We start from the raw sequence: 25,308 nt of genomic DNA on the forward strand, positions 1-25,308 counted from the left end.
TGTGTCAGCAAAATACATCTCACAACAACATATATGAACCTCCAACACAACAGTTAACATAATTCTGATTAGGATTACGCAATCAAAATGTGTTCATATCCATTAAGACTACATCAGAATATTGCAGAGAAAAAAAACTGTCAGTACTTAAAAGTTGCAAAGGTAGTGAGCAAAATAGGACTGAACAAACAATAATCATGCCAGAGATGGAAGCCAAAGCATAAATAAACATGCGTTTCTCTGGTGCAGCCATCACAACACAAACATGTAATTTGGAGCAGATGTCTGTCGAGCATTTATATGGACAATTATTGAATTCGGGCAGGTTCCAAGGAAGCAGAACATACACACACCAGGTTTCGACCAGAATATGCAGAGTGATGCTCAACAGGTAGAAGCCCACAGTGCCTCTGTCTCTGTGGAGATCTATATGACCGTCTTGCCTCTGGTGTCTTTGCGCACAACCTGAGCCTCCTCTTTCCCCTGAGCCTCCAGCTCCCCATCAATCTTCATCTGAGAGCTCCTCCTCTGGGCCGGGGAGGGCAGGTGGGAGGCAAACAGCTCCATGAGCAGGACAGAAAGGATAACCAAGATATAGGTGAAGTTCCAGACCACCATCATAGCCTTATGGAGGTGTTTGTTAAAACAGGCTCGGGTGCAGATGCTGACCCTGCGTGGTGCCGTCGCAGGCAATGTCAGCGTCCAGTTTTGTAAATGGCAGCTCAGCCAGGAAGAGCATCACCAGGCGGATGCACAGGAGGCCGAACCACAGGGAGCGGCACTTGTAGATGATGGTGGCATCCACCGCCGTCTGCTGGATGGGGATGAGACCTGTTACTATGGCTGCCATCATCACTCCTGGCTTTTGTTGGATATCTAACAGTAGGGAAGTTATCCATATTTATGACAGACTGTTTCACTTTCAGTTCTGCTTATTTATCACAAGAAATCCTTTCAATGGATGAAGAAATTTAATCTCAGGTTTCAGTTTTAAGTTTGTCATTTCAACCGTAAAAAATAAAGTTACAGTCAAATGTTGTTTCTTCAGGATCAGAGTATAAAATTAACAAAACGACAGTCAAGTCAGTGCAGAAATAGAACAGAATATAATGAACATTTTTTAGATATTTGGCTCAGAAGTCTTATCATTTTGAGTTTCTCTGTATAATCCTTCAAAAAATGTCCATCTTTAAATGTAAAGTACCTATGAATTGCAATGCAAACACACAAAAGAAAGCCTTACCAGTACATGTGTTCTCATTTGTCGAACCAACAAAGCTCCAGCAGCTCACAAGTCGACTTTAAGGAAGCGTGAAAGCATTAAGCGTGAAAACTGTTCATTTCAGCATTCTCAAATGTCACAGCAAATATACACACGTCTGTTTGTGCGTCTGGATTTAAGTGGTTCTTAATGTACTTCAAGGTAAAACTGTCATTAATGGGAATAAAGTGTAGCAGATAAGTGAGCTTACCTTTAAATAGCAGCCTGCTAATGGAATACTATCACTCGCTCTGCATTCTGTCTTTTATGGGTTCAAGAAATGTCAGTCATCACCAGATGTGATACAGCTTCTTACCATGATGATGTGTTGACTTGACCTCACTTTACTTGGAAGCATCTCTCTCTTTAACATTTAAGATCTTCATGCATTGGAAAAACTGCACCAACACTGAAATTGGTTCAACATGAACACAAGTTGGTTTTGAACATGAAGAAACAAACAAAGACACATTTTTTGTTTATATTAAAAAATTTAATTCCTCTTCTTGAACATTTTGGAATGCCACTGAATTTGTTTGTTTTTTTAAACTCTTTTAATAATTAGATGATGGTTATTACTAATAATTACACAATAAAACAGTTACAAATATTTTTTTCCCAACAAAATGTAAGTTGAATGAATGCAAAGGATTTAAGAGAAGCTGGACTTAAAATGTATTATAAAACATTTACCTGACATCACAACATTTTTAAGTGAGATTTTACATTGATCGGCATATATGTTCTCAACACCACATATTTATGAAGAGATTACAACAAATAAGACAATTTCATAGTAGGCGACTGATAGTACAGCATATATTTTAAAACATCAACAACATCATAGGTAACATCTTTCAAATATCATGACAGTACAAAACAATGACAAAGCTCTAACAATTAACATGAAGGGAACTCCATTTTGAACTTTTTTGAAGGTTTGAAGGGAGTTACTGCGAAAAATAACACTTTTTTTTTTTTGTTGAAATCAGACCCATCATCTAAAAAGATTTAAGGCCTCTGGCTAAATATTTGTGGGATGAAAATTCCACAGCAGTAAAAAAAAAAAAAAAAAAAAGCTTAAAGTCCTTCTTCCTTGACCAAATACTCCGGCAGAGTCTGAAAAGCAGTCACAGGTACAGTCACTGGAACAGTCAGGGATATGCTGCTGGGTTCAACAGTGGTGGGGGTAACCTCACTGGGGGGTTGAGGAGAGGGGAGTGGGTCCGTATGAATAATGTTTATGTCTGTGAGTGAAGTGGCTGGGACAGCGTCTGCGTGAGTCCGTAAGTGCTTACGAAGATAGGCAGCAAACAGAAAAGCTTTGCCACAGTGGGGACAGCTGTGAGGTTTGCTGGTGGAGTGGATCTTCTGGTGTTTACGCAGTCCAGATTTGTTGAGGAAGCCTTTCCCGCAGCTGTTGCAGAGGTGGGGCCTCGGCTTGGGATGCTGCTTCTCGTGCTCCTGCAAGTCTGCCAGCTGTGCAAACTCCGCCTGGCAGGTTTCACATACATGTGAGCCCAGGGGCACAATTTTGGTAACAGTTGGAGGAGTGGAGTCAATGGAGTGAAGATTTTCATGGGCCTGAACTTCATCCCAGGTACCAAATGTAGCATCACAGTGAGTACAGGAGAACTGAGGGAGAGTTGTGTGGCCGGTAAAGCCTGAGGCTGACCCGGCCTCTGTCTCCTGTTGTTGTTGTTGTTGTTGTTGTTGTTGCTGTTGTTGCTGTTGTTGCTGCTGCTGCTGCTGCTGCTGTTCAGACTGTTCAGCCAGGTGAGTTCTCTCATGTTTGCGCAGGCTTGAGGACACGACGAATGACTTCAAACACTCCTCGCATTTGAACGGCCGCTCTCCGGAGTGCACACGGCGGTGCTTGTTGAGGCTGGAGCGCTCTGCAAATGACTTGTCGCACTCAGTGCACGAAAAGGGTCTAAGACCTGTGTGGACGAGCATGTGGCGCCGCAAATCCCAGGATGCTACAAAGGCCTTGTCACAGCTCTGACATTTGTAAGGCCGCTCTCCAGAGTGAACACGTTCGTGCACGGCCAGATCGGCCGGCTGCCGGAACCTCTTGGAGCACTTATCGCAAGGGTAGGGCTTGAAACCCAAGTGGGCTCGCTGGTGGCGACGGAAACTGGAAGGATCAGAAAACATCTTGCCACACTGTGGACAGAGGAACGGCTTCTCTCCGGAGTGAGTGCGGAGATGAGACTGGTAGGAGGACAGCTGGGTGAAGCCTTTACCACACTGCTCGCACTGATAGGGTTTATTCTGGGAGTGAATGCGCTGATGGCAGGCCAGAGAGGAGGAGCGAGAGAAGGCCTTGCCGCAGTCTGAGCACAGGTACGGTTTCTCTCCAGTGTGGGAGCGCTCGTGGTTTTTCAGGTCCTTCAGCTCTGTGTAGGTTTTCCCACACTCAACGCAGGCGTACGGCCTATGGCCCTGGTGGTTCCTCCTGTGTTTTCTGAACACGGAGGGGTCGGCAAAACTCTTACCACACTCAGCACAGAAATATGGCTTCTCTCCAGTGTGAGAGCGCATGTGCACCTTCAGTTTAGACAGGGTGGGGTAGCTCTTGGAGCACTGACGACAAGAATATGGACGCTCTCCACTATGCTGTGTCATATGGATCCTCAGACATATAGCCTGCATGAAGGCCTTGCCACACTCTGTGCATACGAAAGGTTTCTCCCCAGTGTGAGAGCGGCTATGGTTGCGCAGCTCTGTGGGCGTCTTGTAAGCCTTGTGACAGTCAGGACACTGAAAGGGGCGCTGGGCTGAGTGCGTGCGCTCATGTTTGGAGAGTTGAGCCTTGCTTGAGAATGTTTTAGCACACTGAGAACACGAGTGTTGCTGCTGACGGTCCTTTACATGGGCTGAAAGCTTGTGACTCCGCAGAGCTGACAGACTTCTGAAAGCCTCTGTGCATGAAGAGCATTTGAATGACAGTTTGGCTTTCGGAGGCCGGCCTCTGCCACGTTTTTTTGCAGGCTGATCTCTCACCACCTCTTCCTCTTGTGGGCTCTCCTCATCCTGTGAAGGAGGGGTGTACTGCTCTGCAAGAGGTGGGCTGCCAGGCTGGGGAGAGGTCATCTTTATATCTGCAAAGGGATGATATAAAAAAAAAAACCCTCACTGCAATAATTCTATAAATAGATTATTAGCAGCATTAGGAGACTGTAAGATAAGTTTGTTCCATAGACACACTCCTGTCAGGTATGAATTAGCAGAGATGATAATCAGTGACAGTGACTGATGCTGCACCAGGAAAAATCTGTATTATAACATAATAATAGAAATATGTGGGTGTGCATTAAGTCACAAAATGGCTGGCATTAGGACCTCAGGGACAATAAGCTAACCGCTTTGATGCCAGAGGAAGTTGGCGATGCAATGACAAAGATCACTGAGTGTGTGAATGACTGATATGTGTCCGGCCAGAGACACGGATCGATCAATCATGCGTCGATGCGACAGCGTTAACAACCGGTGACAACATGTACGTATTCATCCTTGTTAGCTTGCTTGCTAATTTGTTTTTTTCACAAACTCAAAATGGCTGGCTTTAGGACCGGCGGCACCAACTCACTCGATAGTGGCATCATCAGCTCTGTCTTTGCACCGTGTCTGTATTTTTAGACTCAAAGGGTCTTTCTTACCTGAATCAGGACATTAATAGTTGGTCGATAATGCCTGGAGAAGCTTCTCGGTACACGACTGCATTTCTTGTGAAGACACGATGATCCGTGTTGACTGGCTGCAGAATGAAGTAGGACGGCTCTAGGACCATGATGACGACAGCTCCCGGCAAGCCAAGTGTGCAACATTTTAATACGTATAATGTAAAAAAATATATATATCGAAAAGAGCACTATATAAATTTACTAGAAACCACCTGATAAAACCAGGTTGTTTTTAATAAATTTAACACGTTTTGTGACAATAATGGCTTATTAAGCTGGAGATAAAATTATTACTGTACAAAAAAAGTTAGTGTCAGTCAATAGCTCAGCTACGTGTGATAAAACCAAGAGCAGTATAATGAAACTGATATTTCAATTTTTTATTTGTGTTTGATTTGTTCTTCATGATAACTTTAACACAGCGCTGGGTGCCGTTTTATGTCATCAACTTTTAGCGACTTTGGAGGGGGAAGTATTTCACTGCTGCACATTTCCTGTTCCCTAGCAACAAGAGCAATGTGGAAATACGGATGGAAGAAAAAAAGGCAATTGTTTAAAAAGGGGGGGTTGCCCTTTAGATAAAAATGATGTCTTTAAAATAATGAATGAATATATATCATCAGGAGCGTGCATTGAACGAGTACTGTTGCAGGTATTTAATTTGACGCATTTGTTGCCGCTGTGATCCCGCATTTTTTAAAAAAAAAAACGACTTCTTGGCTTTTTTGGTGCAATGTTTGTTTAGCTAGCAGGTAGGGCGCTAACGTTAGCTCACTGCTCTGGTGTACAAATTCAACTGTGATTCGTTTGTTCGCTCGTCGTTTTAGTAAGATGAGGATGAGCGCCTTCAAGTTGAATCATTTTTAAAAAGTCGGAGAATATGGCCATTTGCTGTGGCGATAAATTTGTAGAGAGAGGCGTTGGTGTCCCGGTTTATTGACATAGCTAGTCCAAATTAGCCTGCTCGTGCAGAGATGCAGCCTGTCCATGATGCTGCTTACATGCTGCTAAACACGCATTTAAATTAAAATTGCTTGGCGTTTTTTTTTATTTTTTATTGTCGACTTTGACAAATGTAGATCAGAGAATCTCAATCTAAATTATGAGATGTTCATGTACAGAACTGACATGGGTGTGTTGTATTGGTTAAGTTGTTACTTTGTATTGTAGAATGATTGTATGAATACAAAATATTTATAAATGTTTATATAATAATAATATATATATATATAAATATTTCAGTTATTTTTTGTTGTACCCTTTATCATGTGTAGAGTATTATATAAAACAGATTGAATACTGAGCAATCTTGTGAAAAATAAGTTACATGAGTTGTTAATGTATATCTCAAACTCATGTCTCTTCTGTCGCCAACAGCTTGATTCACCTGCCTCTCCTAAACCCAAGTCCAGTGGATCCAGTTATCAAAATCATCTGCAGTGTCCCCTCCCTGGATGCTCCTTGGACCTTTTATTGTAAAGAACTGTCTTCTTTTTATAAGGACAAGAAAGGCATCTAATGCATTTCCCCCCTGCATATTCATACACTCTGTGTCTGGTGCACTTATTTCAATCATTATATTGTCATGGCTGTGCAAGACCCTGGCAGGACAACAGGGTTTCCTTGCAAACAGTGTGGCATGGTATGTCCCAGTATGCCCAGTCTGCTTGAACACATGGATGCTCACCTTCAACAAGAAGAAGAACGCAAATTTAAATGTGATGAATGTGGACGTGGTTACAGGCATGCCGGTAGCCTAGCTAACCACAAAAAGACTCACGATGTGGGTTCCTTTCAATGTAACATCTGTGGTAAAGAAAACTCTAACGCTTTGGCCCTGAAAAGTCATCTACGGAGCCATACCTCTCAGAAAAAGTATTCCTGCGCAGAATGTGGGAAGGCTTTTCGTCTGGCAACACAACTTGCTACACATGAGAGGGTTCATCTCACAAGGAGAGTAAAGGAGCAGTCATATAGGAAAGTAGATATGGAGTATGCCACACATGAAAATAAACATGAATTTGAAAATAATCACCCGCATCATTTGAACGAGCAGTCGACCAGCGTTGAGATTTCTACAGAAAACAGCCCAGCTGAGGATAAGGTGGGGGTTGTTTATAATGCACAATCTGAGACCTCTGATGATGCCGCAGATCGACCTTTCAGATGTGATTTGTGTGATAAGTCATATATACACCATCGAAGCCTGACCAATCATAAAAAGACTCACCAAGTTGGAATGTTTGAGTGCACGGTGTGTTTCAAACTGTTCAATAACATGGCTGCCCTCTATAGCCACCAGAGAACTCACAAGGCAAGAAGCGGGGCAGACCCCAGTTCGATGGGCGGGTCATACACAGGCACATCACTGGACCAGTTTTCACCTCAGAGCCAGGATGCTCCAGTTAATTTTTGCCATTTGTGTCAGGTACTATTTCCCAATGATGAAGAGTTCCAGGAACACATCCAAATGCACAACTCCTCATCTGTGTCATTTGGGCTTCAAGACAACTTTTCAGAAAACCATAATATTTCATACGACAATAGCATTGCTTCACCTGAGTCAAATTTTTATGCATCTCCTATAAATAATGTTCCTTCTGTGTCATCAGTAGATAATCTTGGAGGTTTTGATCAGCCACAGGAGCAGATTAGAAGCAACGGTCACGTGTACTCGGACTGTTCTAATAATCGAACACCATCTTCCAATAGCACTCAGGGAGAACCCCCAATCATAGACGTGAACATTCTCAATCCTGCTCTGGTGCATACACAAAACACTGACAATGAAAACAAAACTGAAGAGACTACTGTAGATTCTGATGAGCGTCCCTTCAAGTGTCAAATCTGCGGGAAAAGCTACCGCCACTCTGGAAGCCTCATCAACCACAAAAGGTCACATCAGGTCGGGATTTATCAATGTTCCATCTGCAGAAAGAGTTATCCTCACCTGGCCGCCCTCAAAAGTCATCTTCGCCTCCACAAAGCTCAGCCGTCATCTTTTAGCCTCACCAATGAGGGAGATTGGCTCTCCTCAGAACCTCTGACTCTGGATAACCAGCAGGGCTGCTTCTCTTCCCAAGTGGAGGAAGAGGACGGCACTCACCTTGCACTTGGTATCGACCAGGAGAATGGACTTGACCACAGCAATGGAGCGTTGTACCATGAGCAGTTTAATCAGGACTTTTCCCAAGACATGACTGTGCATCTACCTCACAATGAACACCTGATGCAGAGGCACATGTGTGCAGACTGTGGTGAGACATTTGCAGATATTGCAGGTATTAAGTCTCACAGTTGTCCACTGCTACAGCAGCAACATGACACTACTAGCAGTGACTATGACAGTAGTATTAACTTCCAGGACAGCAATGGCCACTGTGCCATTGGAAATCCAGCGAGTAATGTAGAGTTTCATGGTCTGAACGGTAGCCATGACCAAAGTTACTTTGAACAGAGTTTCCATGAAAATATGAGCAGTGATCAGCTGAACGGTGGCGGAGAAGGTGATAATGCTGACGAGGAGGATGATGATGGTGATCTTTATCAGTGCTCTATATGTGGAAACAGCTACACCAGCATGAGGGCTCTCAGGAGCCACCTCCGAGGACACACACAGTCCCACAGCACTCCTGCAAGCTCAGGGCCTTCTTCCATGTCCTCCCATGAAGAGGTGAAAGACGAAGAGCCGGGGGAGATGATTATCTGTAGTACATGTGGGGAAAGTTTTGCCAATAGGCAGGACTTGATTACTCATCAGCTTCTACACAACACAGACCAGGTAAATAACAGTACTAATTTACATGTGAACAACAGCGCTGGCTCTGGAAGCAAGGAGGAAGCGCAGAGTATCATCTGCGGCAGCTGTGGCATCTTTTGCACCAGCTACCATCATCTTGAAAACCATGGCTGCACGGCTGGAAAGAAAGATGAGTCAACAAACGGTAAAGTGGAAATAAAAGTAAACGATGTCACCCAGCATGAAGAAACAAGTCACGTCAAAGACACTGTGGATACAGAGGATCGTCAGTATAAATGTGATCAGTGTGGGCGATCATACAGACATGCTGGCTCCCTCCTTAACCACAAAAAATCCCATAAAACAGGTGTGTTCAGATGTCTCGTCTGCCAGAAACGTTTCTACAACCTGTTGGCCCTTAAAAACCATCAGAGGTCCCACTTTGATATTAAGAGGTTAGTTCCAACAAGAGTGCATATCATGAATTCTCACAAAATTCTCATATGTTGTGTCGCCAGTTGTCAATTCTTGTTGGAAATTATTTGTAATTGTTAAACAAAAAAAAGCATTTTTTTGTGTTGCAGATGTGTTTTTTTCACTGTGGCTCTATTCCTTGTGTAGTCCTTGTTTTGCAAACACAGAATTAACCACATGCCTTTGTCTCCTCCCCCAGGCATACTTGCCATGAGTGTGGGAAAGCCTTCAAAATTCAGAAGCAGCTATTGAACCACCTGAGAAGGCACAAAGAAAACCAAGCCAAAATCCAGGAACTCAACAACCAGATCCAGGCCCTCATGCAGATGAATGGGACAAGGTCAGATGAAGGAATGCAGTCCTCAACTGAAAACCCCAGTCAAGCTTTTACCTCAGTCCGGCGCTGTAAGCAGCTGTCTGAAGAAAAGATGGTACAAACAAAATCTGAGACTTCAGTCAAATCAGAGGACACAGGCGACCAACGACCTTTCGCTTGTGACCAGTGTGGGCGTACATACCGCCACGCAGGCAGTCTGGTCAACCACAGAAACTCTCATAAAACAGGTGAATATTACTGCTCTGTTTGTAACAACACTTACTCCAATCAACTGGCACTAAAGAACCACTTACGCACCCACTTTGCATATAAAAAGCACTCTTGCCAAAACTGTGGAAAAGGCTTTAGGGGAAAGAAGCAGCTGTTAGCCCACGTCTGTGCAGACCTCAGGAAGGATGGGGCTGCAGGCAGGAGAGGCTTTAAATCTAGAGCCTTTAAGTGCAAGCAATGCAAGCAGGCCTTTCTGTCTGTTGACCAACTGGAAGCCCATGCCTGTGATGGACCGTCAGGCAGTAGTGAGGTACAAACAAATATGTCCCCAAATAAAGAAGAGCGGCCTTTCACGTGTAACATATGTAATCGTAGCTACCGCCACGCAGGTAGCCTCCTGAACCACAAAAATACCCACAAGACAGGACACTTCAGTTGCACCTTTTGCTCTAAGCCCTTCACGAACCCCATGGCTCTACGCAATCACACTCGTATCCATACGCAGAAGAAGAAGTATGTGTGTCTCACGTGTGGGAAGGCCTTTCGCCTTGCCAGCATCCTACACAACCACCAGAAGGTCCACAACCGGGCGGTGAGTCACTTCAGCTGTCCAGCGTGTGGAAAGAGTTTCCAGGGCAGGTCTGGCCTGAAGAGACACCGCTGCCGGAGAGGTCAGGAGAACTCAACGAGAGTTGGAGTCCAGCAGTCAGAGAGGGGAGACAAGTGCTTCATGTGAGTTACTGTCTTGTTGTGAACTGAATATGCAATTATTTATATTGTCTTTGGGTCATAATTGGGCAGTTTTTATATTTTTTTTAATAGTTTGTTTAACAAAGCTGTCCTGACCTTTATTTTGAATGTTGTTGGATTAGTATAATTTTGTAGATGCAGAGTGAGGGTCTCTGGCACAACTTCACCTACTTCCAAGGTGCACAGAGAAGGGAAATAAGTCTAGAAAGATGAGAACTCCCGCAACACTTGCAGTATGAGGAACAACTTTATTAGTTGACTGATGCGTTTCGGCTTGTGGCCTTCATCAGGGTCTTAGTATTATTATAATTTTGAAAGCCTCACTGATAAATTGGCCAGACAGATACATTGGCTGATATTAGCTGACATTGATTAGGCTTGTAGTGTGATGCATGAAACAAACATCCCTCGGGATTATGTGAACACTGTCAAATAGAGGAATCAGTTGAGCGTGTAATTTTTCATTGCCACAAATACTCTCGAGAATGAGAAATATTAAAGAGGGATCAGAAAGCCTAGGAGAAGTGAGTCTAAAAAATGTATTTGCCATCGGGTTAGGGAGTCCATTCTATTGTTTGGAAGAAACTGCGCTGATCAAAAGAATTTATTGATCAGTGAAATAAGAGGATGGGTCAAACCATTTTCAATATGCAAGAATGTTTGTTGCTTCACATCTATGACACTCTGTATCCATGTTCTGTTTCATTTACTTAGATAAAGATTAAACATGACAGTTAACTTAAGTCTTTGTTATCCAATAACCACTAATAAATAAAACATTTTGTATAGAGGCAAGTAAAAATTAACTTTCCCGACCAGGTAAGTGGAAAAACGTTAACGTATGAACCCTGATATCACTGTTACATCATTTGTTCAACAGACAAGTTTATCCTTTAACTGTAAAATCTCCTAGTTAGGAAATATCTTTGTCTCAGATCTTTAAAAAGTAACTAAGGCATCCTTGATTATTAAAATTATGTTGTTAAAAACAAAAACAAATATCAGCTGATAGATCATTATTGTTTTTTTAATGTATCAATATCAGTATTGGCCTCAAAAATCCAGCTTTGGTCAGGCTTTTATTTTGACAGTATAGTAGTTTATTGTTGTTTTATATGATCTTGATAGCAATTTGTTATGAGGGATTGAACATGAATATATCCTTGCTGCAGGTGTGACCTTTGTGGCCGCTCCTACCGCCACGCTGGCTCCCTCCTCAACCATAAAAAGACCCACTCCGAAAACCTGCACCACTGTACCTTGTGTCTCCAGACATTTCCTGATCCTCTCACCCTGCAGATACACTCCCAGATGAGACGTCACTGCTGTCCAGAGTGTGGCAAGACCTTCTGTCTGATCGCACACCTGCAGAGCCACATGGAGATGCACTCTAAGGAACGCTCTGTGGTGTGCAGCATCTGCCAGCAGAGCTTTCCCACCACGGCCAGCTACCAGCAGCACCAGGACATGCACCACAGGGCTCAGGGCCCCTATCCACAAGGCGTGGATGAACCTGTAGATAACGACTTCTGCTGGGACTCAGGAATAAATCAGACCATAGGGATCGACAGGATTCCCAAGCAGGTTCCACCACCTTTGTCCCACATTCCAGGAAGCATCACCGATTCCCAGGATAACGATTCTGCCGGTGCAGAGGAGAAGAGTCACGTCTGCGAGCACTGTGGCCGCACCTACCGCCACGCCGGCTCCCTCCTCAACCACAAGAACAGCCACAAGACGGGCTCCTTCTTCTGCTCCGTCTGCCAGAAAGAGTTCACCAACCTGATGGCTCTCAAGAACCACCGCCGCATTCACACGGAGCCCAAGCGCTACCAGTGCCTGGAGTGTGGGAAGGCGTTCCGCGTGTCCACTCAGCTCATATGTCACCGAAGAATCCACACCAAAGAGAAGCCCTTTGCCTGCCTGCTGTGCGACAAGAGCTTTTCCAGCAAGTCCAACCTGAGGCACCATCAGAAGATGCACCAGAACACCCAGACCTACGACTCCTCTTTCAGCATGGATGCTAATACCTTTATGGACTTAGACATGGGGTCTTTCCTTTGAAGCAGGATTGCCGAGTCTACAAAAAAAGAGGACATATGGTCCTCTTATCTATCTCTAATTTATTCCTCTATCAATAATTGTAAAACAGTATTTTTTTTTTTTCAGAAAGTGCTCCTTTGTCCTGACAGAAGCTCCTTTTTGAAGGCGTGCACATTTCATGACTGGCTTCCAGTCTTACCTCCACAACAGATGGTGACAGTCTCCAGAGGGTTTATCGGTCAGCTTTTAATAAAGCCTGAATGTTTTCAATGAATACACAGGATCCCAGAATACAGGGCGAGTGATTAAAAACATCGCCGCTCATTCCTCACTGACAAAACAAACCAAGCAACCAAAACGAACAGAGAAGTGCAGCCCAGGTCCGTGTAAGACTGATAACATGTTTTTGTAAGACAGTACTGTTCTAACGGTGAATTTCTCCTCTCTTGCTATGTATAATTGTGTTCAGTGCCTCTGTAAGTTCCTTAGGAAACAAAATAAACAAACTATATTTATCTCTGAATCCTTTTGTTAGGCATCAGTGTTGAAGGACTGGTCACTTTCCTTTGGGATTTCACATAGGACAAGCCTGTTATTATTAAGTCAAATACCTCTGGGTGTGTCCAAAGGTCAGTGACAAAGTGATTTACTAAAAATCATATTATCAAGTAAATAGTTGTACTGCTAATAATATTCACATTAAGTGACATTGTATGCTAAAATGGATGTATTTATTAATTTATTCCTGTTATTTTATGTGCATATTTTAATAGAAAAACTTTTTATGAATGTTGTAAAAAAGGAAAAAGCTGTCTTCTAAAACTCATGTAGCCTTTAAGGAAACTTCATCAGTCGATTTGTAATTCATTAGCTCAGTTACAAAAAGGCAGGAATGAATGAGCCAAGGATGGCGTGTTATCGGCAGCACTCAGGGTAAACCTTCAAAAGGAACGCACCTGACGTGTAAAACATTGTAGAGAGTCAGTTTCTTCAAACTGAGCATAGATAGCATTTTTATTATTCTCTCGTGCCATTTTCAACACGTTTTATATTTTTTTGCTCATGACTCACTCACTCCAACATTTAGTTGCAGCTCCACATGCTGTAAATCCAACCTTTTGAGAAGCATCAGTTATGTTGAAGTGCCAGTGCCTGAAATGTAAGTCGACTGTAGCAGTTAAATGTGAACAGACCTCCTCTCACTGTACTTGTAATACTGTAAAACACAATGTTGATTTCATGTTTTCTTGTATGTAATTTTTTTTTTTTAATTACGTATGTTCTGATTTGTGAATCTGTTCAGCCACAATCAGTTAACACATTTTAGAGGAAACAAAAGTGACAGTAAAGTGAAAGTGGTTCCTTTTTGTTTCTATCTCCCTGGATTTTTTTTCTCCTCACAGATACTGTATATAAGTCAAACATATATGTGGCCTCATTTCTACGAAGCACAAGTATTACTACAAACAAACCAGAGCTTTATGGATCTACAAGGACGAACCACTTTTATCTTTCCTGTCTGAATACATGAACCACTTATGTTTTGTGAAAAATGTGCAATTATTGATTCTCTGTTGTTTTTTTTTTTGTTTTTTAATTTTTATTGCCAAGTTGTTTCTTGTGCCTGTTGTTCCTTAACTGGTTTCTTTTCACATTTAAAGAAATCTAGCAAAAGTGAACACAAGGCCTTTGCTTTTAAACAATCTAAAATTAGATTTTGTTTATGCCTTATACATCACATTTCATGTATGAGTATGTTTGGCACTGGTCAGAAGTATGAAATACCTCATGGAAAGCTCTGCCTACCTAGCAACTGCTACTTAAATGCCTCATGCAGCTTAATTGTAGAGAATACACTGTAATTATACAGACTCAGTTATCAGTTGTAAGACAAATAGAGTGACAATGGATGAAGCATCAATTTCAAGATTTTACTTTGTCGTTTGCTAGTTTTCACCATGACATGATTGTTTCTCTGCCGTTTTCAGAGTTATATTTGCACATGTGTAGTTGAAACACTTGTAGCCTAAGTTAAGGAGGACAGGAAATTTATAATAATGCAGCCAACCTGTTTGTCGTTCGTTGGTGGGTCGATCAGCTCGCAATCAGCGAGTCGGCTGCTCGATAGTTCACCTCAGCTAGTTTGCGGGTCGTAATATTTAAGCAATATGCTGAAAGTCTTGTTTCAGTGCATGAACTGAGTCCATCTCGTGTGTTTTGTCTTCATCAGATTCAGTTAACTTGACAGTAGCCTTGAAAAAGTCTTCACGAGACACCTGCACACCTTGACATCTGCCATTTTTCTTACGTTATTTAAAATCTTATTTGTATGAATTGTAATGATTTAGATAATCTGACTGTAACATATTTTCTTATGCCATTGGTAGCCTCCATGCACATTTCACTTCAAACTGTAAACTAACTTTTTTTTCTTTCTTTTTTTTTTAATGTTCACATTCTCATCCCCTGCGGCACTTAACACGTTCACTCCTCTGTCATTGATCACAATCACAGCCTGGTATTCGTGGCGTGTGTTAATCTCAGAGCTCTGTAAATATTAGAATGAAATATCGGTTCTGTAACATTTATGGAAAGATTTTCCTCTGCAGGAGAAAACTGCTAGATTAGCTATTGTGTAATAAAAACCATATACCACATGTTCCCATTTATTGGATTTTCAGTGCTCAAAAATGTCTGCTCAGTATTTAATTCATATTTATATAACTATTTTGTCACTATGAAGCGTAGATTTTTACTTCTTTGTTAGAACTTAGTTTAGGATATAAGCAAATTATTAAAAATTCAACTAGTTGCAATTAAAAGACTTGGAAAATACAATGTGTTTGTTTCTTGTCCATATTCTTCTAAATGATAATGACTATGATATACAGTATATCTATGAAGCTTCTTAAAGGATAGGTTCACAGTTTTTCAAGTCTGTCCTAAAACATTTTGTGTCTAAATGAACATTGACACCTTTTTCTTGCTGTAATGATTCTTCCTGTTCATACTGACCATTAGAAGATCCCTTCATAATGCACTTTCAATGTAAATGATGGGGGTCCTTCTGTGCAAAATGTATTTAAAAGTTTATATGAAGCTAATATGAAGCTTCAGTTATCCAAATCGGTCAAATCAAGTCAACACCTCTTAAAGTTACAGTCTTTTTAGTGCCAAATTCCCTCTTTTTGTCACAATCTTTCCACTACATATGAACAGGAAAACACTGTCCGGCAAGGCACAAAGAATGAATTTTTTACTATAAAGACTGTAACTGAAGATATCCACTTAATTTTATCAACTCAGATGACTGAAGCCTCATATTATCTTCAGATAATTTAAACGCACAATTTGTAATTTTCTGCCACTAGGGGTCTCCCAATCAAAACAATAACAAAAGAGTGTGGGATCATGGGAGTTGTTGTCTTCATTGTTAAAAAACCAGCTTCTCCTGGTTAGGATTACTTCAGTGTTCATCGTTCAGAATGTTTTTAATGGGAGCCAAATTATCCGCAGAGGCCTCCTCCTCTCCAAAACAAACTGACCCGGTGATTAAAACTGGTAAAAACACTGAATGTTTAAATTCAGTGTTTTTCTGACGCTGTTTGGCGGACGCAGGACAACTGGAGGGACTGCGAGCCGAGCTGCCGCTAACATTTGCTCAGCTTGTTTCTCTGATCACTTAAATCCAAACATCCGATGACTAAAATCATTCATCCGGTTAAAAGATATAGTTTAAAATAACCAAGATCTAAAAAGTGTATTGTAAAAATGTGGCTTAAAAGTGGATAAAAAGACAATTTATGACAGTTTCTGGCAGACAACCAGAACACTGACGTATGCACAAAGGAGAGATATGACATCTGACAGACCTTGATTAAAGTTACAGATTTCTCTGGATTTGAACATTGTTGGAGACGTAGTATAATGTAAGTATTTAACTCAACAAAATATATAACATAGGTCTAGTCATTTTTAGACATCTTGATGCGTAAGTCACATATTGGGCCTTTAAATACATTTTTGTTCAAAACGAGGACTGTGGACTGTGGATCACTTACTATGTAAGCCCATTTGGAGATCTTAATGGTCAGTATAAACAGGAGAAATAATTACAGCAAACAAAACCTGATTCAATCTTCACAATGGCACTTGATTGTTGTTTTAAGACAGACTTGAAAAACTGTGAACCTATCCTTTAAGAACTTTAGTTACTGCTTCAATTAGATGGAAAATGGAGTCATCTTTGCGGATCAATGAGACTTACATTGTTACTGGAAGTTGTCAGTTTTATTGTGAAAATACATTTGGTACACAAAGCAGTTTATAAGATTGCATTAAGTAAAAGAAGCCAGTGCATGTACAGTATATACAATTAGAAATAGAAAGCAAAGAAAATAGCAGAAAATGTTAGTTATAGCTCAGTAACATCGTTGGCTGGCCTGGCGGAAGTTTAACAAAAATCTTCACTGGAGTCCCTTTAAAAATGTGCTTGTACCTCACACGACATCGCAAGATACTTAAAAATAAATAATAGAAATATCTTCAAAAAAAAAAAAAAAAAACACAAGTATCTGTAGTTTAAAGGTGCAGTGTGTAGGATTTAGCGGCTCCCCCCTCTTCCAAGCGTGTAGGAGAACCGAATAACACAAAGAGCCAGTGTTTGGTTTGTCCATTCTGGGCTACTGTAGAAACATGGCAGCCTCTGTAGAAGAGGACCCATTCCCTATGTAGATATAGAGGGCTCATTCTAACATAATGAAAACACAACAACTCTTATTTTCAGGTGATTATACACTATAATTAAAATATACATATAAATATTATATTCCATTTCTGCCAAGTCAGTTCTGCTAGATGCCACTAAATTCTACACACTGCACCTTTAAAGTAATTTTCCAATTTTGCTACCAGAGGGCAAGCAGTTCACCCACAAGCAGACAGATCCAAAACCTGACCTGAAACATTGTCATCATATCTCAAAAATTCTCAATAACCATGGACTGCATGATAGTTTGAGGATAAAAAAACAAACATTTTGAACTATTAAAAAAAAAAAGTGGAAAGCAACGACCCTGTCCGTCACCGCTTTTCACAATTTCCACAAAACTGAAAACAGACGTCCAGACATGACGAGTCTTTTCTGTGAAATGACTGGACAGGTCAGAGTTAGTAAGCGTTGTGATTGTGTAGCTCCACCTAAAAACACTGTAGGTGTCATTTTCATTGCTACAGTACATTCCTCGCAGCATTCCCACATGGTAGCAGTTTGGGATTGTATGTCTAGTGTTTCGAACATCCTGTCCTACAAGCACTGATATTCCCGTGTTGTGGTATTGTACCACTGGGAAAATAACACATGAAACCTGGGGTTGTAATGGAGGAAAAATCCGGCTTATGTCTCCTACAACTTAGTAACATGAAAACAAATGAGACAACATCGTAAGGACCTGCAATGAAGGATCCGTTTCGGTCTCAGGAGACCCAGTAACAGTGCATGAGTACAGTTTGCTCCTATAAACAACAGCTTCAAACAATCACTGTATCAGACTCTTAAAAGAACAGATACACAGAGGTACTAGCAGGGACAAAGGCTAGAATACATTTCACCTAAAAAAGTAGCTACATTCAAATGGCCTCAATGTGCCTGACAGTATGTCTTGCTCACTTATCTTTAAGAGGCTGTCGTGGTAAATGACCAGAAGATAGACTGGATGGACCATCTGACCCTGCTGAACAGCAGGGGATCAAACTGCAGCCCAGCAGGCAGCAGGAGCTGTGTTACATTCATCAGAGTTCTGCTGGAGAACAGCACAATAAAGGACTGTAGTTTATCTTATTTCTGAGTATCAACATCTGTAAACCCACAAGTGTTTTCCAGATTAAAGTCTCTAAAAGTGGAGTATAAAGGCACACAAAATCTGAAAATCTAGTATAATGTTGTTACTATTCCTACAGAGGTGAGAGAGTTTCTCTTTAGTCCTGTGGTCACTGTTGGACCTACACTGAGCATGAGAACTGAACACATCTCTTCACTGAACAGTCTAATAAATTAAATGGTCCGATTCTGGTCAAGAGATACCCTGCAGTCAGAGTATACAGTTCATGGTCCAGAGGTTCCTCCGTCCAGCTCTGAACCAGTCACTTCTTGGTTCTGTCACATCTGTTTCCAGAGGAAGATGAGGCTGTGGAGGCCATGACACTTGATTCAGTTCTCCTTACTTCACATTCACATTATGTCAAACTAGGCACAGTTAAAATTTGATTTACAACTAGAAGCAAAACTACAGTTTTACCAATACATGTGGACTTTTCAAGGCTTCAAATGACCTTTAAAAAGCTGCTGATATCTGATAATTGGTTCTGATATTTAGTGGTTTACATTAAAATCAGAGATTTTTTGCCAAATCAATTCCAATTAAATAAAAAAACTACATGGATTTAGTGTTTTTCTTCTAAAATGTCATTTTTGTACAGCTGAAAAGTTTCTAAAACATTTGCAGGACATGAAAATTGCCAAATTACTTTAACTTAAAAAACTGATCTTGCATTTTTTTACAGACTGGCTGAATGAAATCATATCCAGCCCACCTCTGTCCCATCAGATGAAAGCAGCACTGACTGTCCAATCAGATTTTCATTCAAAGGTCAATATCTGTTCTTAATATGTTGACTTAATCCTAAGTATGACAGTGAAAAGTATACCTACTGAAATGTTTAAGCTTGATAAAGTGGCCCCGCAGTTTCTTCAATTGGTTCTGAAACATAACAAAGACAGAAACAGTCATTTTGTGATTATAAATCTAAAAGAACAATGTGTTTCTGAACAACAGGCAATAGTAGTTATTTCCTATGATGGTTTGTGACACAACTGCAAAGATTTCCTAGAAAAAGAGAATGACATCATTGAACTGCACAAACAGTAGCATGCTCATGTTTACCAAGTATTGCACCAGGGACTACATGATTATATAACCCAGATGTTTGGATTTAGCCTTCAGTATCACAAAAATAAGGTTTTTGTTCCACGCCTTCACAGAGTTTACAAATGTTTTTGCCACCTTAGATACAAGAAGTTGACAGTCGAAAACAAAAGCAGTAAAAGAAGGCGTAGAGAAAAACTTTTCTTTTGTAGGATTCTAGTGGATGCAGTGTGAGAAACTAGAACATGAAATTATCATTCTTGGGTGATGGGTCACTTTAATGTGTCACTTCCTGTTGGTCACTAGTATAAGTATCACTTTGGGAACATGAGCACTCTTTTCAGTTGTATTTACCTTGAAACATTTTGTGTTTTTACAAGAAAATGACTCAGATTTTCAAGTTTAGAGAATCTTACCACGTAGAGGCCGTTTGTGTGACTTGCGTCGATGCACCATGAACCCGATAATCAACGCGGCACCAACCAGCACGACAGCCAGCACCGAGAAACTGGTGATAGCTGCCAGTTTCCACACGTCAGGTGTGTCCTCCACAGATTTACCTATTAAAGGATACATCATAGTACACATAAAAATTTAAAATACAACACTGAAAGAAAGCATATGACTGCATGAATGAATGATGACTGACAGCAATTTTACATTATCATTGTCTGATTCTTACATGTGTTGCATGATGGGGTCTTTGGGTATTGCTTGCATGATGCACACGGCACACAAATATCCAAATCTGAGTTCCAAAAGTCTGAATTGCCACACTGACCTGCACACAGAAAAACATCCGAGATCAACTCTTAGTCATTATAACATTTCATGTTTTCTAAGTCAGACCCTGCAAAACATTTTTCATCTTCATTTCATGAGATATTATATGATATATCATAAAGTAGTGGTACTTATTTACAGCCAAAATGCCCTTCCTCTGGTGTAACAGAGTAGACCTGAAGAGCACACGTGAGGAACTTTGCGGCTTTCTTCTTCTTATAAAAAAAATAAACTGGGAAATTCCTTTTGGTTTCACTGCTGATGCAACAAATTGCCTGAGAGAGAATTACAGAGTAACTTTGGTTGCATGAACGGGCAGGCAGCGTGTGAAGAGCAGGATGTGTTTTCACAGAGTGCTTCCGTTGAATTGTTTTTGCCTCTGTATACGTAGGAGACTTCCAGTGAATAAATGAATGTGTCTGTGAGAGGAAAAGAGAAGACAGCGGTTTAGCTGTAGAGAGAAAATGTCTACCACTGTGGACAACAATAGAAAGCTTCGTCTCCTTTTTTTTTGTACAGCAGCCAGACAGCTGAACAATTAAAGCTGTGCACTTCCCCAGACGATAACGGAACAATAAGCCTGAAGATGTGACACAGTTACCGCCAATAGCAAGCTGAATGTAGAGACAGTGTTCCTCTGAGTTTTTTTTGTTTTTTTTTAATAGCGTGTGGTTTTCTCTGCAGGTTTAACATCCTGGCTTCACTTAAGAGACACGAATACATTCATACCCCGAGGTCATGCATGAGATAGTGAACATATTGTGACATGAAGCTGAAAAACAACCTCTGCAAAACAATATTACAGCACAAAGTCAACCTAATAAGATTAATGAAACAATAACAGACATGACAGGCTTACAGATAATGTAACAAGGAAATAGTCTGCAGATATTTGATAGATAAAATGATAATAATCATTCTTCCTCCTCAGTGTCACACATGTATTTGCATGAGAAATTCTTTTTTAGTCACCATTATAACAAGGAACCACCCGGAGCCTAAATTGAGTCATCATACGGAGTAACGTTCGTTTTCAAACCGGCTGCTTTTATCATCACAGAGAGCAATACCAAAACTATAAGAGAGGCGGGTTTCACGTCAACCAAAAGTTGTAAAATGAATGTGTTAGGAAACTGTGGCGGCTACGACAACAATATTCTTACAAATATTGTGACATCGAGGTGAGGAGTTGAAACTTACACACACAGCCACGCTGACAAGATGAGTGAAACAATAGCAGACGTGAGAGGGCGACAGATAAATGAAACAAGGAAATAATCTGTAGATGTCTGGCTGATAAAATGATGATCCTCATTCTTTGTGCAGTGTAAATAACCAGAACTGGCTTGAATATTATCTCACATAGTTATTCAATAGAGATGCACAAGATTTCTAATCTATATGATTGTGTGTCAAATTTCAGTGATTTCTTAAATCCAACACAATGGTGCATTAAGTTTGTGTGAACACTGACACTCATATGAACTTTACAGGATGGTTTCTACTGCTATCAGTTCCAAATAAGAAAATGGACCATGATGTGCAGAATATCCATCCTGGATGCTTTTACTGTGACCTCTTCCATCCAAAACCACAGAGGACATTGTGGTGGTAACTTAAAAGTAACTAATAACTTCAAAAAATGTAAACAAAGCATAGAAGCAAAGAGTAGAAGCATAAAGTAACTAAAAGTACATCAGAACTGACAGTGCTTATACATTCAGTTACAATAAGGACTGAATCTAATGATAATTTTCATTATCTAATAATCTTCATTTCATTAGATTCATCATTTTGTCTGTAAAATGTCAGAAAATTGTGAAAAAATGTGGTAAAAATGCCCTAAAGCCCAGTATCATGTCATGAAATCACTTATTTTGTCTGACAAACAGTCCAAAAACTTGACACAAAGACAAGCAGCACAACTGAGAAGCTAAAACTATGTAATGTTTTGCATATTTTTAAATTGAAAAATGACTTAAATGATTAATTGATCATCAGAATAGTTGCAGATTAATTGAAAGATTGGTTAAAGGAGCAGTCCAGCTATTTTACAGCTGAAGTTCAGCTTATTTGTCAAGAGGAGCACTGTCCAGCCTCTGAAAATTGTTATATAATGTCTTCTGTGGCTCTGGAGGGAAACCTCCAATGTTTGAAAAAAATAAATCTGGTGATGTCGTAGTGATGTCATCAGGGTTGTCTCTGTTTCGGCAGAACAGAAAGACCGCATTACAAACTGGAGGTGTGGATAAAGAAGACATGGGGGGTCTAATGAAAAATGTTACCAAGTCACATTATGGGAAATGTAGGATTTAGTGTTTTTGAAGGTTGATTTATACTAGAGATTGAAAATCAGGATATCTCAACCACTGCAGCTTTGATTGTCACCATTCTTTTGCAATCTGTCTCTTTAACTTTATTTATGTGCAACAATAAACGAGCATGAGATCCAGATCCCACATCATCACACATGTAAAACAGGCCGTAAGTCTGGCTCTTTAGCTGGTCGCACTTCAACAGGACTCACAATAACCAGCTGCAGCCAAAAGGCACCTGCTCAAATAGTCATGTTTGAGGTATTTTGACCTCTAACGATCGAACTATCCGGTTATGTTGTACTGCCACATGTTCAAGGCCCTTAGAGACTCTTAGTCCTCCGCACAGCCAGCCCGCCCGCAGAGCTGGACTGACTCATTTTATAGCCGCGGTCACAGTAAAAATGTGTCACAGCTCTTGTAAGCATTTCTCCCGATGAGTTCAGCCCTACATCATCCGCCAAGTCCAGCTGGACTCACGCTTGAGGGTTCAAAAAGTCACTGAGAGGAACTGAACCTTGACTGCTGGTTGACCTCTGTCCAAACCCAAACCACATCTGAGAAGTGGAGCTTTTTTTTCCAGATAACAAACTTAAAGTGCAGATTAAAATGATTGCATTTTTTTCATCTATATCTCTGAGCTTGAGCAAAATGTACACACTAAGGAATAAAACGACTCTGGAGGTTTTCATCTGGACTTTTCATGTTTTATTCCAACACCTCATCACAAATTGAAGAATAAACATTTCCACCAGCCAGCAGTATATTTTAACAGTGAGAAGCATGTGAGGAGTTTTTGATGGGTTTTTATGTAAAAATTTGGGAAACAAGAACAAGTCTGGAGCCACTTTAAATGTTCCTGACAAAAAAAGACCTTGGCAAGTATCAGCACCTTGCCTGACAAAGGGTGTTTTAGGGTGTGGGGGTGCAGCATTTTGTCATAAATGGGATGGGGGTGGGTCGACCAACAGCTGATGTCCAGATGTAGAGATGGCTTCATACTGGCAGAATCTAGATCAAACGTGTTTTGAGTTTACTTCGTTAAAAATGCATTTGGTCACTTTTCATGCCTGAGGAGATGATTCCAACTCATGTAATTATCCAATATTTGATCCTCTTAGTGCAACCTGAGTTTGGTGTTCTCCTCTGAGCAAAACTTAAGAGGGCTGTAGATTCAAAAGCACCTTCTTTTCGCTCTCTATTTTTTTTTATGTGAAACTGTGAGAATTTGTGGGAACTGGACACAGACAGTGCACCCTTCCATGTGGCTTGTCCTTCTCCCCCCAAGAGGCGCGGATGGATGGGGTGAAATAAGGCGATCGGAATGCGGAACCGGTGAGAAATGCAGCTGGTAAAGGAAGCAGCTCGGTAAGCAGACCCACTATCTGCCTCCATTAATGGGAGACCAGACCATCATAGTGTAAACCATACCCAAAGAAACACAGATAACAAACATCTGGCTTCGGATCCAACTAAGGAATGCAAAATCAATAGAAGCAGCCATTCAAGTTAAATATTTAACCACAAGGCTTCTTTTAAAAAATGGAATTATCTGGAGAAGGGGAGGGGGGGAGGGAGGAAAAAAAACTTATTTACTTACTTTTTTGTGCGCTAACACCATGGAAACTGGTCACAGCCGCTATAATAATAAGTCCGCAGAGCGCGCAAAGAGCGTTTGAAGCCATGATGTCTGCGGGTGAAAGGCTGCTCGCTGTCGGCTACACAATTCCCGAAAGTTCATCTGATTAACAATCCGTGCTGGTTTTCAGCATGGAAAAGCGAGCATCAGAGTGAGTCACCCGGAGGAGTCTGCGCCTTGTTTTAATAGCGCACACACCCACGCTAACAGTTCAACTCCTATGAGTCATTTCCTATGTACTGTACTGCTCGGATTCTCTGTGCGCACTGCCCGACTCACAGGAAACTCCACTACCATAGTATGTGGTTTCATTTGTTTCGGCTCAAGTGAAAGTTTCAATCAAGTCACCTCGGGCAGAAAGCTTTGAATACATATACTTCATATTTTATGGATAGAGCCTGCAGTTTTTTTTTGTTTGTTTTTTGGTAACGTCTCCACATTTTGCCTGAGAGTCTGTGTAGTCTGGACTTAATAGTGTTCTCATTGTTATTACCACGCCTGTCGACGTCATTCCAGCCTGTCTGCCAAAAAACACAAGTCTCTGGCATGAGTCTGGGTCCCATACACAGAAACAGAGAAACAGCAACTGAGGCAAAAACAGATGACACTCACTTGAAAAAGTATCTGCGTTTTAAAGCCTTTGGGGGAAAGTTAGATAAGCGTTTATCTTCTTTTTTCTCTGTGTGTGTCTCTACACTTCAATGCCCTCTGCAGATTTGAAAAAAAAAGAGCTGTGATGGTCTTGCTTTTGGAAACTGACATTTGAATAGTGAGTGTCCCTGACGCAGGGTGGTGTTATTAATGTCTGGAGCTGGGTGTAACCCGCTGCAGCAGCGCAAAAATGCAATAACAAAGCCAGTGGACTCATGCCTGGAGTGCTATCAGGTTGGCCCCTGTCACAGTATTGTCTCATATATTAATGAAGACCATCATTTACTACGACATCTGCATTCTGTGGCATAGCATACAAATGATCACTAAGCACACAGTGAAAACTACTTATTTATTTATGACAGGTTCAGCACATTCATATGAGTAAACAACCACTTCCCAGTTATTATTACCATTAAAATGATTCTTATTGTTGCCAACATTAAGTAAATTCCTGTGGAGGTTTTTTAGTTAACTGTTCCCAAATGCCTGATAAA

The 25,308-nt window shown here is 40.9% G+C and overlaps 4 protein-coding genes across 7 annotated transcripts; 1 reads left to right on the top strand and 3 right to left on the bottom strand.

The window, feature by feature from the left end:
- Positions 1–324: 324 nt before the first annotated feature.
- On the bottom strand, positions 325–1,719 carry gjz1 (gap junction protein zeta 1). Its single transcript, XM_044337089.1, is given in 2 exon segments — positions 325–669; positions 671–1,719. Coding segments are annotated over 2 exon segments (426 nt in total). The 5' UTR covers positions 854–1,719; the 3' UTR covers positions 325–426.
- Positions 1,720–1,808: 89 nt separating this feature from the next.
- znf668 (zinc finger protein 668) lies at positions 1,809–5,016 on the bottom strand. Its single transcript, XM_044337088.1, has 2 exons — positions 4,924–5,016; positions 1,809–4,365 (listed from the first exon to the last, which is right to left on the bottom strand). Exon 2 carries the CDS (start codon positions 4,355–4,357, stop codon positions 2,342–2,344), a length of 2,016 nt encoding a protein of 671 aa, XP_044193023.1. The 5' UTR covers positions 4,358–4,365; positions 4,924–5,016; the 3' UTR covers positions 1,809–2,341.
- On the top strand, positions 4,388–14,039 carry znf646 (zinc finger protein 646). 3 transcript variants are annotated; one of them, XM_044337080.1, is made up of 4 exons: positions 4,388–4,763; positions 6,325–9,141; positions 9,360–10,439; positions 11,630–14,039. In XM_044337080.1, exons 2-4 carry the CDS (start codon positions 6,533–6,535, stop codon positions 12,519–12,521), a joined length of 4,581 nt encoding a protein of 1,526 aa, XP_044193015.1. In that variant the 5' UTR covers positions 4,388–4,763; positions 6,325–6,532; the 3' UTR covers positions 12,522–14,039. The 3 variants fall into 3 exon arrangements, with proteins under 3 accessions (XP_044193015.1, XP_044193014.1, XP_044193013.1); XM_044337079.1 differs by having other exon boundaries at positions 4,732–5,080; XM_044337078.1 differs by lacking the exon at positions 4,388–4,763 and adding an exon at positions 5,284–5,599.
- A 3,277-nt stretch (positions 14,040–17,316) lies between these two features.
- LOC122971831 (tumor necrosis factor receptor superfamily member 12A) lies at positions 17,317–24,809 on the bottom strand. Of its 2 annotated transcripts, XM_044338582.1 has the most exons (6): positions 24,122–24,809; positions 20,346–20,625; positions 20,106–20,204; positions 19,840–19,983; positions 19,210–19,258; positions 17,317–18,685 (listed from the first exon to the last, which is right to left on the bottom strand). In XM_044338582.1, the coding sequence occupies exons 1-5, from the start codon at positions 24,140–24,142 to the stop codon at positions 19,218–19,220; spliced, it is 585 nt and encodes a 194-aa protein (XP_044194517.1). In that variant the 5' UTR covers positions 24,143–24,809; the 3' UTR covers positions 17,317–18,685; positions 19,210–19,217. The 2 variants fall into 2 exon arrangements, with proteins under 2 accessions (XP_044194517.1, XP_044194518.1); XM_044338583.1 differs by lacking the exon at positions 20,346–20,625 and having other exon boundaries at positions 24,122–24,646.
- Between the last annotated feature and the right edge of the window lie 499 nt (positions 24,810–25,308).

This window comes from Thunnus albacares, chromosome 20, assembly GCF_914725855.1.
Source record: "Thunnus albacares chromosome 20, fThuAlb1.1, whole genome shotgun sequence".
Taxonomy (NCBI): Eukaryota; Metazoa; Chordata; class Actinopteri; order Scombriformes; family Scombridae; genus Thunnus; species Thunnus albacares.